At 37.9% G+C, this 18,050-nt stretch overlaps 1 protein-coding gene across 3 annotated transcripts in view; it reads left to right on the top strand.

Moving 5' to 3' along the window:
* Nucleotides 1-18,050, top strand: part of ACADL (acyl-CoA dehydrogenase long chain) — a 50,550-nt gene that overhangs the window by 8,709 nt on the left and 23,791 nt on the right. For 2 of the 3 annotated variants that reach the window (XM_038001607.2, XM_007966128.3), the window contains exons 4-8: nucleotides 227-391; nucleotides 7,182-7,248; nucleotides 11,628-11,792; nucleotides 12,748-12,849; nucleotides 14,286-14,399. In XM_038001607.2, the coding sequence (XP_037857535.2) occupies nucleotides 227-391; nucleotides 7,182-7,248; nucleotides 11,628-11,792; nucleotides 12,748-12,849; nucleotides 14,286-14,399 (613 nt within the window). The remainder of the gene's footprint in view (nucleotides 1-226; nucleotides 392-7,181; nucleotides 7,249-11,627; nucleotides 11,793-12,747; nucleotides 12,850-14,285; nucleotides 14,400-18,050) is intronic. The other variant, XM_038001609.2, reaches the window with a different exon arrangement.

The raw sequence follows: 18,050 nt of genomic DNA, 5'->3' as shown, positions 1-18,050 counted from the left end.
TAAGTGTTCATTGAACTCTGTTTAGCACTGTTATTGTGTTAAAACCAGAAATTTTAAAATTAGTAAAAAAAAAAAAAAAAAAGAACACAGTCAGGAATGTCATAGGTTTGTGATGAGACAGGCCACTACCAAACAGTTTGACAGGACCTTTAATACGTTGTTGTTATAATAGTCATTTTTTAATTGCTATTTTATGCTCTAATTTTTCTTCTTTTTTCATTCTAAGAGCTTACTCAAATTGTTCAGGCCCAGGTTTTAGTGTTCATTCAGGTATTGTCATGTCCTATATTACAAACTATGGCTCAGAAGAACAGATTAAGCGCTTTATTCCCCAGATGACTGCAGGCAAATGTATTGGTGCTATAGCAATGACAGAGCCTGAAGCTGGAAGGTAAGTTAATATTTAGTTGCCTTTGGATTCTTGGAAGCAGTGCCTTGACATTTTCTTAGTACTTGGTTAATACATAGACTGAGCTATGTGCTAGGAGGAATGCAAAGATGAACACAGGATAATTCATGACCTCAAGTGGGAAAATAACAATAAAGCAGATTATAATGTATGCTATGTTTGAGATATTAACATAGTTTTATGCAAAGAAAATGGTAGTGTGTAAGTCGAATTTTCACCATAATGAATTTTACTTGTAGGGTGAGATTCACATGTAAATGTCAAGCAGTTTGTTACAAAGTTATATTTGGAATTCTGGAGACAAGGATGGAGTAGCAATAGGTTTTAAAAGTCTTTCATTTGTAAGAGTTGATACAATAGGAATGAATAAGATCAGGTATTCAGTTATTTGCTGGTTATTTTGTAAATGTCTTCAGTGTGCCAGGTATACAGTAGTGAACAAAACAGATGTGGCCTCTGTGCTTAATGAAGAGAAAGGCAAGAAATAAGCAAGTATATATATTTGTAATTATAAATTATGATAAGTACTGTGAAGGAAATGTACTGTGCTATAGACTAATGGTATGTTTGTGTTTGGTGGGATACGGAAAAACAAATTTAGATATGAATGCTAACAAAGGCCTATAAAAAGTGCTTGTATTTAAACTGAGATTTGACAAATGGGAAGGAACCAGTTTTATAAGAGTGGGGGAAAGAGCTTCCACAGAATGAGACCTGATCCTCAAGAGGAAAAATGAAAGACAAAAAAGGGACAAAAGAGGAAAGTCTGGGCATTATGTTTCATTTGGAACTGTACAAAAAAAGATGGAGCAAGAGAGACACAAGGATTGAGAGTTTTAAAGAAATTCAGACATGAATGGGAAGAGAAGTCAGTTGGAAAGGCTGTAGGAAAGGAGAAAGAAGTTAGTAATGTGAAGGCCACCATGATGTGGAGAATGGAGAAGAGGTTCTGGCGGGCCTGATGATCCTTTGTGATTTCAGTAGGGTGGAGGGGCAGAAGTTACTTTTTATGGGAGTGAGGTGGTTGAGAAAACAGAGGCAGAGGACACAAAGTAATCTTCCTCAGAGCTGAGTGGTAAACAGAAATGTAAAGAGAGGGCAGTGGTTTGAGGCAAACTGGTAGGGGAAATGATGTATGTTAAAGACAGTAGCAACTTGTGGGTCAACAGAAAGCGAACAGTGCAAAGGAAGAACTTAAAGATGCCAAAGAAGTGACAAGTGAAAATTCAGGAATTGTTTTTGCAGAGGTCAGGCCCTCCTTTTTTATTGTAAAATTTTCTTTTCTAACAGTGTTATTTATTTTTAAATCTCTTAATATTCTATAGCATCACTTGCAATATGTTTACATTGTATTTATCTTTTTAAGATATAAATCCCTAATTATAGATCAATACTAACACTTAATTTTGTCAAAGATTAAAGGTTTCTGTTCACTTCTGTTGCCTAAAAGTGTGATCTAAACAAGTAGAAATTTAACCTTCTTCCTTAAAATTTGCTTTAATTTCATTCTCTAAAATAACTACCTGGCTGACTGCCAATATTCAGATTGAGTTGTATTAGCTCTGTGGTTAGCATGTTCCACTTCCAGCTCATTGCATGTTAGCACTCACAAAGAGGCTATAGAATAAATGAGATCTTGATTTATCTCTAATTTATACATGCAAACAAAGGTTCATATGATTTTTGATTTTGGTTTAAAGTCTCTGGCCTTATCTGTGGTTAAGAATATATAATTAAGAAGGAAATCTAAGAATGAAGATGGAGAAAATAAGCAGATTTCTTTCTTTCTTTCTTTCTTTGGAAAGTCATTGAAAGTCATGAGAGGATAGTAAATAAGTCAGGTATTTAGAGAGATGAGCAATCTCTTAGTGCGTAAGAGAATATAAGAACAGAGAAAAGCCACAGATGAAGAAGAGTAATAGAGTGTTGAGGAATTATGGAATTATGGTGTGAAATTGGCATGAAATAGGGAGAAACACGTGGGAAGAAAAGAAGATAGAAGATGGAATGTGGTTCATTTTGACTGCCCTCAGAGATGAATTGAGCACTGTCTGTATTTTTGGTTTGATTTGGCCTCCACAGAAAAAAAGGTTGCAATTGCTGAAAAACATCCAGAGTTTCACTGGCCCTTTCCCCTTCCATGGAGGAACACTTCATTGTATATAATTATGTATCTTTGTATGTTGTATTACTTTAGCATTTTATAAATACTTTCATATTGATTTTATTTTATTATTTTTTAAAGAAATGGAGATGGGGTCTCGCTATGTTGCCCAGGCTGGTCTCAAACTCCTGGACTCAAGCAATCCTCCTGCCTCAGCTGCTCCAAGTGCTAAGATTATAGGTGTCAGCCACTGCACCTGATCTCATGTTAATTTTATTATATGACTATTATAATGAGATATGTGGAATATAAAGATATAATTGCTATATAAGAAGAAAACAGAAAATAATAAATGAAGTATTTTGACCAAGTTCATAGAACAAATTGTTGACAGCATTGGAACCAGAGTGTTCTGACACCAGCTATGTGATCTTGGGTAAAAATCTCTGAGCTTCAATGTCTCTATCAGTGAAATTGAGATAATGATACTTAAGAAGATTATTGTGAGGGTCTAAACTGTTGGCCTTACTAAGTAGTATACTTTTTCATTTTTAATATTTCATATATAACGTTCAAAAACTTAGGAAAAATTTACAAACTGAGCTATGCGATTACCTTTATTTCCTTTGATGTGTCCCTGTATAGGAAGATTTTTTTTTTTTTTTTGAGATAGAGTCTTGCTCTTGTCACCCAGGCTAGAGTGCCATGGTGCGATCTCGGCTCACTGCAACCTCCGCCTCCCAGGCTCAAGCTATTCTCCTGACTCAGTCCCCGAAGTAGCTGGGATTACAGACACCTGTCACCACATCCAGCTAATTTTTGTATTTTTAGTAGAGACAGGGATTCATCAGGTTGGCCAGGCTGGTCTTGAACTCCTGACCTCAGGTGATCCACTCGCCTCAGCCTCCCAAAGCACTGGGATTACAGGCGTGAGCCACCACGCCCAGCCTTAGAATAATTGTTTTAATAAAGTATGTACAGACATTAGTTACTGATACTTTATACATACTTATGATGAAAAATATGATGTTAGAATACGATAGTATTCAGGCCAGGCACAGTGGCTCATGCCTGTAATCCCAGCACTTTGGGAGGCCAAGGTGGTGGATCACCTGAGGTCAGGAGTTCAAGACCACCCTGGCCAACATAGCAAAACTCCGTCTCTACTAAAAATACAAAAATTGACTAGGTGTGGGTAGTGTGCACCTGTAATCCAGCTACTTGGGAGGCTGAGGCAGGAGAATTGCTTGAACCTGGGAGGTGGAGGTTGCAGTGAGCCGAGATCGTGCCACTGCACTTCAGCCTCAGTGACAAAGTAAAACTCCATCTCAAAAAAAAAAAAAAAAAAAAAACACATAAAAAAGAATACAATAGCATTCAGCTTTAATGTTCACAATCTGCATCCACCCTTTTGATGATAATCAGACTACAGATTGGTTCACATACCTGTGCCATTTAACCTATGTTTCAGATAGGTGGCTCTGTATTATACAGTCTCTTCCTGAAACTTACTGTGATATTTGAAGTGATTAGATGTGTAATGGATAAGCCTTGAATTCGTGTATTGGGGGGTCCCCAAGACTACCCCCAGGTTCAAATGATTTGCTAAGAGGACTTACGAGACTCAGCATATATTGTACCCATGGCTACAATTTATTATAGTAAAGGATACAAAGCAAAATCAGCCAAGAAAAAGTCTCATGGGCAAAGTCCCTAGAAAGCCAATAGCAACTTCTAGGAGTTCTCTCCCAATGAGGTCATACAGGACATAATTCCTTCAGCAAGTTGTGACGTGTGAAATGTGTGCCAAGGTGTAGCTCATTAGAGACTTGGTGCCCAAGGATTTTATTGGAGGTCGGTTATATAGGCACCCTCTGCCTGGCATGTACCAAGAGTTCAGATCCCCAGAAGGAAAGCAGGTATTCAGCATAAGCCTAATTGTTTGCGTAAACAGTTTATACAGTAAGCCACTCTTATGGGTACTGGGAATGGTGAGAACTCTCCTGAAATCCGGATTCCCAGATGCTAGCCACAGACAATGTTGTAAAAGGCCTTTCTAAGGATAGCAGTCTCAGGCCTGCTATATTAATTCTTTTCTGTATACTTGGCATTTTAATAATATAATTTAACAAATGTTTATTGAGTGCCTGTTATGTATAAAGCAGCATGCTAGGCACAGAGCATATAAATATGATCTTGATACACCACGTGTTTTCAAAAACTTGAGTCAGATAAGTGCAGTAGGTGGGAAAGATAATTCCTTTTTATTATAATTGCAATTCAAAGTAAATGCTCTAAGAGAGTATATTTGTTGCCTAATGGCATCTGTGACAAATTATCACAGACTTGGTGGCTTCAGACAATAGAAATTTATTCTCTTACAGTGCTGAAGGCTAGAAGTCCAGAATCAGTATCGCTGGGCCCAAATCAGGGAATCAGCAGGGCCACACTTCCTCCAGAGGTTATAGGGGAGGATCCACTCCTTTCCTCTTCTATCTCTTGATGTCTGTTTGGCATTCCTTGCCTTGTTGCCTCATCACTGCAGTCTTTGCCTTTGTGGTCACATTGTCTTCTCTTCTGTCTATGAAATCTCTCTTTACCGCTCTCTTATAAGGACATTTCTGATTGCATTTAGGGCTCATCCAGATCATTCATGATAATATCTCTATCACAACATCCTTAAATTCATCACATCTGCAAGACTGTTTTTCCATGTAAGGTAGCACAGCCTCTAGGGTATAGGACTTGATATCTTTGGGATCATTATTCAGCCTAATACAGAGAGTGATTTAAAAAAAATGCAACTGGGTGCGGTGGCTCATGACTATAATCCCAACACTTTGGGAGGCCGACGTGTACGGATCACCTGAGGTCAGGAGTTCAAGACCAGTCTGGCCAACATGGTGAAACCACATCTCTACTAGTAACACAAAAAATTAGCCTGGCATGGTGGCCTACGCCTGTAATCCCAGATACGGAGGTGGCTGAGGCAGGAGAATCGCTTGAACCAGGGAGGCAGAGGTTGCAGTGAGCCGAGATTGTGCCATTGCACTCCAGCCTGGGCAACAAGAGGGAAACTCGGTCTCAAAAAAAAAAAAAAAAATTGCCGAGGGACGTAAAATATAAACACCACTGTATTACTCTGTTTTTGAGTTGCTATTAAAAAAACCCTGAAACTGGGTAATTTATAAAGAAAAGAGGTTTAAGTGGCTCACAGTTCCACTGGCTATATAGGAATCATAGCTGGGGAGGCCTCAGGAAACTTACAATCATGGCCAAAGGCATAGGGGAAGCAGACATGTCCTACATGGCCAGAGAAGGAGGAATAGAGAGAAGAGGGATGTGCTACACACTTTTAAACAACCAGATCTCATGATAAGTAACTCACTATCACAAGAACAGCAAGGGGAAAGTCCATCTCTATGATCCAATCACCCCACCAGGCCCCCTCCTCCAACACTGAAGATCATAGTTGAACATGAGATTTGGATGGGGACACAAAGCCAAACCATATCACCCACATAAAGAAGAAGAATAGGGAAAATTACACAAGTAATGTGGACTATTTATATACTGTGCTGTTTATTGTAGGATATTTAGATTTTGGGACCTAAGTGTTTTAACAATAGGGGATTTTTTTTTTAATTATGGTAAATCCATGATGATGTTCTGTTCAGCTAATAAGAAGTCATTAGATATTGTTAACAGATCAAAATCATATTATATGGTTCCAGTTTTATAAAAATACGTATATATGTATAGTTATATCCATAGGAAAATATTGGAAAGATATACCTTTAAAATATTCATTCCAGGAGATAAAATTATTTTTAAAATTATTTTTTTCCTTTGGAATGCTCTCTGTATTCTTAATATTTTCTTTAATAATATTTGCTTCTTTTATATTTAGAAAAATAATCTCTTCTACGCTTAGAGCAGGTTTGTTAGAAAAAAAATGGCATTTGAGACGTGCTATTATTTTTTTAAGGTAAATTCTCACTGTGTTACCCAGACTAGAGTGCAGTGGCATGATCATGCCTCACTGCAGCTTCAACTTCCCAGGCCCAAGTGATCCTCTCACTTCAGTCTCCCAAGTAGCTGAGACCACAGATGTGTGCCACCACACCCAACTAATTTTTTAACTTTTTGTAGAGATAGAGTCTAGCTTTGTTTCCCAGGCTGGTCTCAAACTCCTGGGCTCAAGCAGTCCTCCCCACTCAGTCTCCCAAGGTGCTGGGATTTTAAGCATGAGCCACCACGCCCTGCCTAATAGCTAAATTTTTGATCAATAGAGATAGGGGAAGGAACCAAGGTGTTTAAAGGCAGCAAAGTACATGGTGACACGTAATCTCAGGGATATAGTGAGGTTTGAAATGTTATGTGAGTCCCATTGGGGTCTTGAATATTAGTTGGGTTTCGTTATACTACTGTATAAAATCTGGCTAGTTTATATAATAAATCTTAATCATATATTCATTTGTGTAAGTGCTTTAGAATATAATAGATCAGCATGGTTTTTCAGTGCAATTGTGTGAACATTCTTAATATTCAGCAATTTTATAATGGTGTAGCCAGTTTGAATAATCTAATTTACATACATACTTATATAATTTGCATAATTTAATTTTTATCATTTGATGAATTATTTATCCTTTCTTTTGATTACAGTGACTTACAAGGAATAAAAACAAATGCTAAAAAGGATGGAAGTGACTGGATTCTCAATGGAAGCAAGGTGTGTAGAGAGGGACTTCTATAGCCCTTCTTTTCAGAGTCATGCCATGGGTAACAATGTCTCAGAGACAACTCATTAATTCTGTTAAATCTAGGGACTCATGCAGGAATTGAATTTACCTAAGTTGTTTTGGAGACAGCAAATTTACAACAAATATTACTTAAGATCTATGGTAACTTCTATGTTTCATTTTGCATGCCCCCTCACTAATATGGCAAAGGTTGTTTTAGCTTCCAAACAGCCTTATCAAACCAGAAAAAGACAAAGTGAGGCTCACATTGCTCAAATGTGGGACAAATATTAATAATACTTAAACTTTATGATGATAAAAGGTTGGGGAAAAAGCTTTCTCATATAGATCAAGAAGAATTTCAAAAGATTCTAGGAGAAGGCCAGGCACAGTGGCTCACACCTGTAATCCCAGCACTTTGGGAGGCTGAAGCAAGAGATTGCTTGAGCCCAGAAGTTTGAGACCAGCCTAGGCAGCAAAGTGAGACCCTGTCTCTAAAAAAGTAAAAATTAAAAAAATTAGCTGGGCATGGTGGTGTGCTCTTTGGTCCCAGTTACTCACTCAGGAGGCTGAAGAGGGAGAATCACTTGAGCCAAGGAGGTTGAGATAGAGTAAGACCCCCCTCAAAGAAAAGAAATAAAAGATCCTAGGAGAAAAAGATATCAGTGATACAGTGATAGAATTTGAGAACCATTCGGTTCTACTAACTCAAACAACTCATTGATAGAATTGGAGAGCGCTTCCAATTAAGGTTACAGATGGGCTCAGGATCCCTGATATCAGGGAGGGCAAATGCATTTGATATTACCGAGGACAAGTGATATTGCCCACCTAAAATAGTATCTGGTATATACTCAGTAAATATTTGTTGTTGACTGAGTGTTACGTGAAGGAAAGATGTTCATTTTATTTACTGTTATAAAACAGTCTTTCTGAAAATATGTGCCAAGGTCTGTTGAAGAATTAATTTTTATATGTTTGAGCTAATAGCTCTGTATTTACAAAACTGAATCATTGGTGTTCTTCACCTATAATTTAATAAATATTTGTCTAAATAATTTATCCTAAGAATTATAATTAAACACATGATAGCTCCAATATATAATCAGTTAACTCCTCGCATATAGAAGGCTTGTTTTGAAAGAGAGTGGGATATTTGGTTTGAAGTGAAACGGGAGCCACATTCTCTTATACCTCTAGCTCTCTAAGCAGGCCTCATCTGCTCAGCCATAGTGTTTTGTGGGAACCACACAGGAAAAGTACCATTGACTCTGTTTCAAAAACTCTATTAGAAATAACAAAAAATTGAAAGCAAGTAAAAGTAAAGGAATGGGCAAGCAAATACAGTGCATCTGAACGAATGTGCAGTCATTAACATTAGCACCACAAAGTTTTTAACAGTACAGGGAAGAATTATACATTAAGTGAAAAAACAGGATATAGAATGCAAGTACAGAAACATTTTTACTATATTAAAATTAAAAATATGAGAAAGGAAATTATGAATGATAGTTGTATTATATACTTATGGAGTATTATATTTTCCCTTTTCTTTAGAATTTTACATTCTCTATATAATATCTGCAATGAGTTTCTGTTATTTTATAAGCATTTAATATCCTCCCACCACCCCAAAATGTTGACCCTCATTAGAGGTAATTTCAGCCCTATTCAAACTTCTGAGTGTCATAGTTAGGAAACAAACTGAGAAAATCCACTGGCAAGGAAAATTCTCATATAACTCTGTTAGAAAGGGGGATCCACCCTGGTGTTAAAATTCACATTAGGTCACACTATTGTAGAAATGGTTCAGATTTTATTGATCCTTTGCTGTAATTACTTCCAATAAGACCTTCTGGAGAACTCCACTTGATTTACCAAATTGAGCTCAGCGTATTAAAATGAATAGTTTTTGCCCAATGAATTGCTCCTCCCTTCCTTTCCATTCCGTTGTTTATTTATTATCTGTAGTTAAAACGTGTATGAGACCACTTTAGAGCATATTGTAGATACTAATTCCTGGATGCTGTGTGATGCAAAACAAACAAAAAGCACTCATAGCATTTCAACTGTGGCAGCTACACAGATGTTAGGAACTACACAGAAAGGTAGGAACTTGGTAGACTTTTAAGATTTTTGAGCAAGGGAGTGGTGTAATGGAGCAATACTGTTGAAAAAATATTTTTGCCAGGATGTGTAGAAATTTTTTTGAGGCACATCTTTTTCAAAATATATTTTTAAAATATCCTTTGGCCTCATCTGTGCCAAAAAGAATTCTAAGCACTTAAGATAGATATATGAATAGGAAATGGCTAGGAGCTCCTAGTAAGGAGGCGTGTTGATGATCTTTTATTATTGTGTCACCTATAACCATACTGCCACCACTATCTTCTTTTGCTGTTGTGTAGACAACATTAACGTTATTTGCCCATTTTTCATTATTTGTATGTTTCAGTGCTGTGTGTTTTAGGTGATGGGAGTAACCAACATCATTTTATACCCCTACTATTTCAAAGGGAGAGAGATTAAAAACAGATCATTTTGGTAAATTTGAAGTGTTGTAGGAATGCTTAACCCAGCCTGGAGAATTTGAGACCTTTTGGCCAGTCTGATGTCTAAACCGTCCAGGATGAGTACAATTCATTGTAGCAGAGTTGGGAAAGGGCCTTTCCCAAGTAGCAGAAACAAGATTTTCAAAGACTCAAAGGTCAGGAAAATCTCGCAATGTGATGGAGAGCAAATAATTTAGTAGCTGACTGGAGAACAGGAAATTGGGGAGAGTGGGACAAGCAATAAGGCAGGTAAGGAGAGGTAAGCTAGTGCCAGTTTGTGATAAGTTTTCTACTTCCTGCTAAGGGTTTTGAATTTACCCTGAAGCCTATTAGGAGCTATTCAAAAATGTTTAAGTGTGAAGGCAATATGATCAGATTGCATTTAGAAAATTCTCCCTGACATCATGATGAATGATACAGCTGTAGAGAGATCAGTTGTAGGAACTTAAGAAATGATGAGGGCTGGAAATAAGGTAATTACAATAGAATTGAAAGGAAGTGAATAAATTCCAAAAGTATTAAGATGGGTTAGAAAAAACTAGATGCTGAATTGAATAAGAAGCAGGATGACAGTGTAATCTATTGAAGCATTCATTGAGATAGGGAAATAGGTTGAAAATCAGGATTAGATAGGAGTAGGGGTGGGAAGAAATATGTCCCACTCATGAGTCATCAAGTGGAACTGTCCAGAAGCAAGTACATATTCAGGTCCAGGTCCTATCAAGAAATGTGGCTTACCAGGAGTTCGAGGCTGCAATTAGCTATGATCACACCACTGCACTCCAGCCTGGGTGAGAGAGACCCTGTCTCTAAAAAAAAAGAAAGGAAACATGGCATAGATAAATATTTGGAGTCATCAGCATGTAGAGGGTGACTCAAGCCATGAAAATGATTGAGATGAACCAGGAAAGAGGCAGAATTAGAAGATAATTATTAATATTTGCTTGGAGTATATTTTGTTTTCTGAATCAATATCATCTGATAATCCCTCTCATTTGGCTTGTCATTTTTCCCTCCTTAATCATAGTTTCCTATTTAGGCCATTTTAAAGGAAGCAGGATATCAATTACAAAAATCAAAAATAGTCCTTTTCAAAAACTGATACATCTGAGAATAAATAATATAGCGCCATTTACAGCAGATTTTCTTTCTTTTTATTTTTCTTTTCTTTTCTTTTTTTTTCTAGAGACAGGATCTCACTCTGTCACCCAGTTTGGCGTGCAGTGGTACAATCATAACTCACTGCAACCTCAAACTCCTAGGCTCAAGCGATCCTCCTGCCTCAGCTTCCTGAGTAGCTTGGACTATATATAGGTGCACACTACCACATCAGCTAATTTTTAATTTTTTTGTCTCTGCTATTTTGGCAAGGCTGGTCTTAACTCCTGAGCACAAATGATCCTCTTGCCTTGGCCTCCCAAAGTGCTGGGCTTCCAGGTGTTAGCCAGCAGGCCCAGCCAGATTTTCTTTTCTTACCAGTGTCTTCCTTCTAAAATACAATTTATCATCATAATAGACAATTTGGTTTCATTTTTAAAGAACATAATAATCTCTGTTTATTATTATTGTGTATAATATTAATAGTGAAAAGAAAATCTATAGGTTTCATTCTTTGAAGCATTCAGTAATTTTTCCCCGATCCTTGATAACATCATGTGTGAATAATCAACTCTGCAGATATTTGGGTAGGGTACCGAGAGAGATATTGAGCATGTCTTGTCTGTTTTAGTTTTCTGGAGTGTGCTTTCTCCCAATCATAACTTGCACATAGACTTGAATTATCATGGTACATTACTAGTGTACTTGGGGTTTTACAGGTGTTCATCAGTAATGGGTGGTTAAGTGATGTTGTGATTGTAGTTGCGGTCACAAATCATGAAGCTCCCTCCCCTGCCCGTGGTATTAGCCTTTTTCTGGTGGAAAATGGAATGAAAGGATTTATCAAGGGACGAAAGCTACATAAAATGGGATTAAAAGCACAGGTGAGTGATAATATAAATCATATTCAGATACTAATTGAGTTTACTATTAATCAGATAGGAGACTTATATAGAGGATTACATGTGGCACAATTTTATTTCCTATGCTGAATTCCTAAAATATGCTTTTCTGATGTGGTAATGAGATTTATTCCCATTTATACCTCTCTGTCTCTTTCTGATGATCAGCAATAGAAATGAATCAAGGTATTTTGAATATCTGCTTTAGAAACGGCAGAATTAACTGCATGGTAACAAGCCATCTATTTGTAAAATGTATTAAAGAAAAATATGAAGTAAAAATAGAAAGTGTGACCATACACGGTGGCTCACACCTGTAATCCGAGCACTTTGGGAGGCTGAGGCCGGTGGATCACCTGAGGTCAGGAGTTCGAGACCAGCCTGGACAACATGGTGAAACCCCTGTCTCTACTAATAATAAAAAAATTAGCTGGGTGTGGTGGCAGGCGCCTGTAGTCCCAGCTACTCTGGAGGCTGAGGCAGGAGAATCACTTGAACCCAGGAGGTGGAGGTTGCAGTGAGCCAAGATCACGCCACTGCACTCCAGCCTGGGCGACAGAGTAAGACTCCCTCTCAAAAAAAAAATAATAATAATAAAACAAAAAAACAGAAAATGTTCTTTCTATACATTACCAAAAACACATGTTTTGCTTAATATGTATTAGAAATCCTTAGTTCCAAGTACCTTCAGAACTGGACAATATTAGAACTGGAATGATAGTGTGTTGCAGTAGGAAAGCCACAAGGTTTGGAATCAGATGGCTGTGAGTTCAAATCCCTGGTTTACCACTTACTGGTTATGTTCATTAACTTCTCCAACTTGGCTTCCAATTTGTTTTTTGTTTTTTTGGAAAAAATAATATTCACTCCAATATTCACTGGGTTATTGGAAGATTTAAATGAGATCACTCTCTACATTTTTTATATGGTCTTTTAGGATACTGCAGAACTATTCTTTGAAGATGTACGGTTGCCAGCTAGTGCCCTACTTGGAGAAGAGAATAAAGGCTTCTATTACATCATGAAAGAGCTTCCACAGGTCAGAAGTGTTTAAAGATTCCATCTTTTGACTAAATAATGAATTGGAATAGAATAATATAGAAACATGCTATTTCTGTATTATGCATGCTGATTTATACATGCAAAACTTGTGAAATAGCTAATCATTTGAGTATTAAAGTTGTAATAAAAGTATGAGTTTTATAGGGTAGAGAAGTAAATAACTGAACTCAGTAATATCCAATCAAAGCTTATAAAGTGAATAGGAAAGGCTGGACACAGTGGCTCATGCCTGTAATCCCAGCACTTTGGGAGGCCAAGGTAGACAGATCACAAGGTCAGGAGATCGAGACCATCCTGGCTAACACAGTGAAACCCCTTCTCTACTAAAAATACAAAAAAATTGGCTGGGCGTGGTGGCGGGCGCCTGTAATCCCAGCTACTCGGGAGGCTGAGGCAGGAGAATGGCATGAACCCAGGAGGCGGAGCTTGCAATGAGCCGAGATCCCGCCACTGCACTCCAGCCTGGGCGACAGAGCGAGACTCCGTCAAAAAAAAAAAAGTGAGTAGGAAAAACAGATATTTCAGTTCTGTGATTCCTTCTTAGAATGATTTTAGCTTCTTAACTACAATTCAAAAACTTAGCTCTTTGTAAGGAAATGTCATGCAAAACATTTGATAGTTTGCCAGTTTTTAAATAATAACTGTGAATCAAAGGGAAAAGTGTAAAATTCAGACTGAAAAGTTTTAGCCACATAGGGTCAGTCCCTAAACAGCTATGGTTTTAAAGTATGGTTGACAAGTGATTATTGAGCCTCAGATGCCAGTGTAAGGGGGTACTCCTGCCTAGTGACTGCCATGAAAATCACCAGCATGATGGATTTAAACTAAGACTACTTTTACATTAATAGGTAGAATTTAACTTATGTGCTGTAAGATGTTTATTTCCACAGATATATTGAGTCATACAGTGTGCAGAGATTAATAACTTGAAATAAGCAACTAGGGATTGTTTTTAACTCATATGTGAGTAAAGAGAAGAAAAAATTAAATAAATTGCATATATATAATGAAGACAGTCATTCGTGGGCATGGTGTTATGCGCCTGTTGTCCCAGCTACTCGGGAGGCTGAGATGGGAGGATCACTTAAGCCCAGGAATTACAGAATGTAGTGAACTGTGATTGTGCAACTGTACTCCATTTTTAGCAACAGAGTGAGACTTCGTCCCTTAAAAAATTAAGATTTTAAAAAAATAAAAGCAGTCATTCATAAAAATAAAGGATTTGCTTTAGAAAGTGATTAGAGATATGTCAAAAGAATCTCATAAATCTGTTTTCTTATAAAGAGTTAAGACATAAATTAATCTTTATGAGTTTATTATAAAGTTAATTTATAGGATTTATCGTAATTGAAATTGTGTGAAAATCACTTGCATAATTAGAGTAATGTTTAAGACCTAATTTTTGTGTTATAGGAAAGGCTGTTAATTGCTGATATGGCAATTTCAGCTAGTGAGTTCATGTTTGAAGAAACCAGGAACTATGTTAAACAAAGAAAAGCTTTTGGCAAAACAGTTGCCCACCTGCAGGTAAGCTTGTCACTGTGGTTTAGTATTAGATGATATCAATTTACTCATCTGAAATGGCCTGAGGTAAACAGAAGTTTGGGGTTATTTTCATATAAGGTGATATTAGAAACCATGGAAGTGGATGAGATCACTAAGGGAGAGATAATAGAGAGTAAGACAGGAAGTGGTCTTAGGACACAGTCCTTGAGGAAGACTACAAGATTTAAAGGTAGAATTCATATTTGGAATTCATATTGTCTGAATAGGAGGAGCCTGTAAGATGACTGATAATGAATGAACAGTTAGAAAGGAGAAAGCAAATTAGGAGAACTTTGTCACAGAAGCTGGAAGGAAAGAGGATTTCATGGAGTAGGGAGTGGGATCAAATGCTCCTTAGGGGAAAAATAAGCAGAAGAGCAAAGAGTGCTCATTGAATACAATGATATGGAGATTAGTAAGAGCCATTAATGGAGGTGGAGGGTGACAGACAGAAATGAGGAAGTAAAACAATACTGATGGTAAGCAGCTCTTTCTTGAGTTTGGCTGTGAATGGTAGTTGAGTGAAAGGGTGGTGCGGGAAGAGGGGAGGGGAAGGAGATTTGAGAGTCAAGGGAGATATTTGGGAGTTATTAATTTTTTGTCGTTATTTTTAGGATGGGGATGTGGGTGCATAGTTTAATACCTACATATAAAGAAAGGATTTAATAAACGGGGAAAGGTTGTAGATAGGAAGGAAATAACTGCATAAGGTCTTTGAGAAAGGGTGAGTTTGTGGATGCTGACACATGGAAAGATAGGCCTTCCCATCAACAGGAGAGGGATTCCTTCATTTGCACAGGAAGAAAGGAGCAAAGGACATCTATGAGTTCAGACAGATACATCACTCTGTTGGTAGAAAACTGCAAAAGTTATTTATAGAAGACTTCTCTTTCTTTAAATAACGCTGCCAGGCACAGTGACTCACGCCTGTAATCTCAGCACTTTGGGAAGCTGAGGCAGGCAGGATCACTTGAGGTCAGGAGTTCGAGACCAGCCTGGCCAACATGGTGAAACCCTGTCTCTACTAAAACTACAAAAATTAGCCAGACATGGTGGTGCACGCCTCTAATCCCAGCTACTCAGGAGGCTGAGGCAGGAGAATCACTTGAACCCGGGAGGTGGAGGTTGCAGTGAGCCGAGATCACACCACTGCACTCCATCCAGCCTGGGCTACAGAGCGAGACTCCATCTCAAAAAATAAACAAATAAATAAATAATTAAATGACAATAGGGAAAGTTAGTCCTTGAAAGACAGGTGAGTAAAGGAGGCATGGAGGTGTTGGAGAAGGGTGCGGGAGGTACGAAACCCCTTCTTCAGAATGAGAAACTGAACTACTTTCTGCTTTTTGTGTATCAGTCAGCTTTATGATAAGAGTTTAGCTTCCCAGGTACAAACATAGAGAAAAGACAGATGATTGTGTTTACCTAGGGTTGAGTTTCCCCAGGAACTTGAGGGTTTTTGCAAAAGAACTCAGTATATGGTGGCCACACTCACTAAATATGCTAATTAAATTTTAGACCCTATAGTTTCTTTTTAAATGAAGGAATAGTTTATAATTCCTTCATGCGGTCATCAAATTGGTGAAACATTTCACCAGCAAAAAGCCTGGAGTTGGGATTTGCCTTAAAAATTTTTCAGTAGAATGACTGGCTGAAAGGCTTTGTGAAGGGGAAGGTAGAAATAAAACAACTTGGTGGCTTTTCAGGACCAGCATTCTAGAAATTATGTTCAAGTGTGGTTTATGTCCTAACCCGGCTACTTGAATCTCTGTAGTCTAGGCGTGTTCGCTCTCTCAAAAATAGTTTCCTATTTGTAAATTTATAAAATGTGTTTGATTTGCAAAATTGTGAAATCTTATGACTATAAATCTTTAAAATTTATAACGTTTGTAAATATTTATAAAATATTTTCCTATTTGTGAATATCAGAGATTGCCTCATAGTGTTGTTGTGAGGATTATGTTGTAGAAAAAAATGGGTTCTTGTCACATGACCGGGATAATTTAGGCACGCAGACACATTGTAGGTTAACTAGGGCAGGATTTATTAAATGAAAAGGAAAAACTCTCAGCAAAGCGAGACAAAGACTTGCTAGCAGGTCTCCCACCTTACAGATTGAATCCTAGGTCAGCACACAGGAACAAGAGAGGCTAGGCTTCTCTCTTCTGCAAGTGGTGTGAACTTCCCGAGGCTCCACCCCATCCTCCCAGTGCACAGGTAGGCATTATTCAGAAAGGATCAGTTGGGAAAGGGCAGCCTTCATCTGGGACCAGCAGTCGAGGTTTTCAGCCTTTAGGCTGTTTAGGCTTGAAGGCAGGGTTTTGCCAAAGACCCTGGGCTGTCACCTGTCTCTATCAGTTAGATAGGGTAATATACATAAAGCGCTTGGAATATTGCTTGGCAAAGTAAGCCCTCATTAAAAATTAGCTGTTACCCTTATTTTATTTCTTACATAATGCCTTGCTCCATTTTATTTCAATATGGGAGACCTTTTTATCATCTACTTCCTCTTGCTCTTGATCTAGACCCTCTCTATGTCGTTTTGGGAACTATTTGCTACCTGTATTGTCATCAAATTAACTTTTTTCATCCTGAAAATAAGTATTTACATCCTAACTTTTCTTATTGACATAACAAACCTAAAACAGTTGTTCTGAATCTATAAAAATGAGGTACACACTCAAGAAAATATTTAACAAAACAATATGACTTAACTTGCCTAAATTGTGATTTCCTTAAGAGCAAGGATGTTATACTTTATATTCCCTTTCCTTTATGGATCACTGATTTACACGTATCAGCGGTTCTCAGTGAATGCCCTTTCCTCCAGGTGTTTAGAAGTGTCAAGAATGGAGTGGGGGTGGGTGTGCACAGTTGGCTGGAGGTATTGTATAGTGCCCTGGAGGACAGTGTTGTTCAATGTCCTATAATGCACATTTGGATTACAACTAATTGCGTCACTCAAAATATCAATAATTTCCCATTGGGAAACACTGACATATATGATTTATTCCTTTTTGCTTCACTGAACATACATATATATATATATTGATTGCCTCCTAAGGTAATGTGTTCAACTGTAATTTGATGGATGTGACTCTCAAAACACATACTACGTTCCTGGCAATATGAAGGAAGTGTTACCACTTGATATCACTCTGATTTTCTCAACTGTCCCCAAAGTGGAATGAGTATCATTTTCTTCTGATATCCAGCCACCACCACTTAAACATCAAAAATGTTTACTAAAACACTTATACCAAGGCCAGGCGTAGTGGCTCACACCTGTAATCCCAGCGTGTTGGGAGGCCTAGGCAGGCAGATTGCTTGAACGCAGGATTTTGAGACCAGCCTGGGCAACATGGCAAAACCTCATCTCTACAAAAGATACAAAAATTAACCAGGTGTGATGGTGTGCGCCTGTAGTCCCAGCTACTCAGGAAGCTAAGGTGGGAGGATCGCTTGAGCCCTGGAGCCAGAGGTTGCAGTGAGCTGAAATCGCACCATTGTACTCTAGCCTGAGTGACATAGCAAGACCCTGTCTCCCTGCTACCCACAAAAACAAGTACAAAAACAAAAATATACCTTTAGCCTTATTTTGGCTTCATACTACATGATAAGGATGACTATAAT

This window comes from Chlorocebus sabaeus, chromosome 10 (assembly GCF_047675955.1).
Source record: "Chlorocebus sabaeus isolate Y175 chromosome 10, mChlSab1.0.hap1, whole genome shotgun sequence".
NCBI classification, from domain to species: domain Eukaryota; kingdom Metazoa; phylum Chordata; class Mammalia; order Primates; family Cercopithecidae; genus Chlorocebus; species Chlorocebus sabaeus.
Note: the sequence above shows the minus strand (reverse complement) of the source record. Positions and strands in the feature narration are given on the sequence as shown.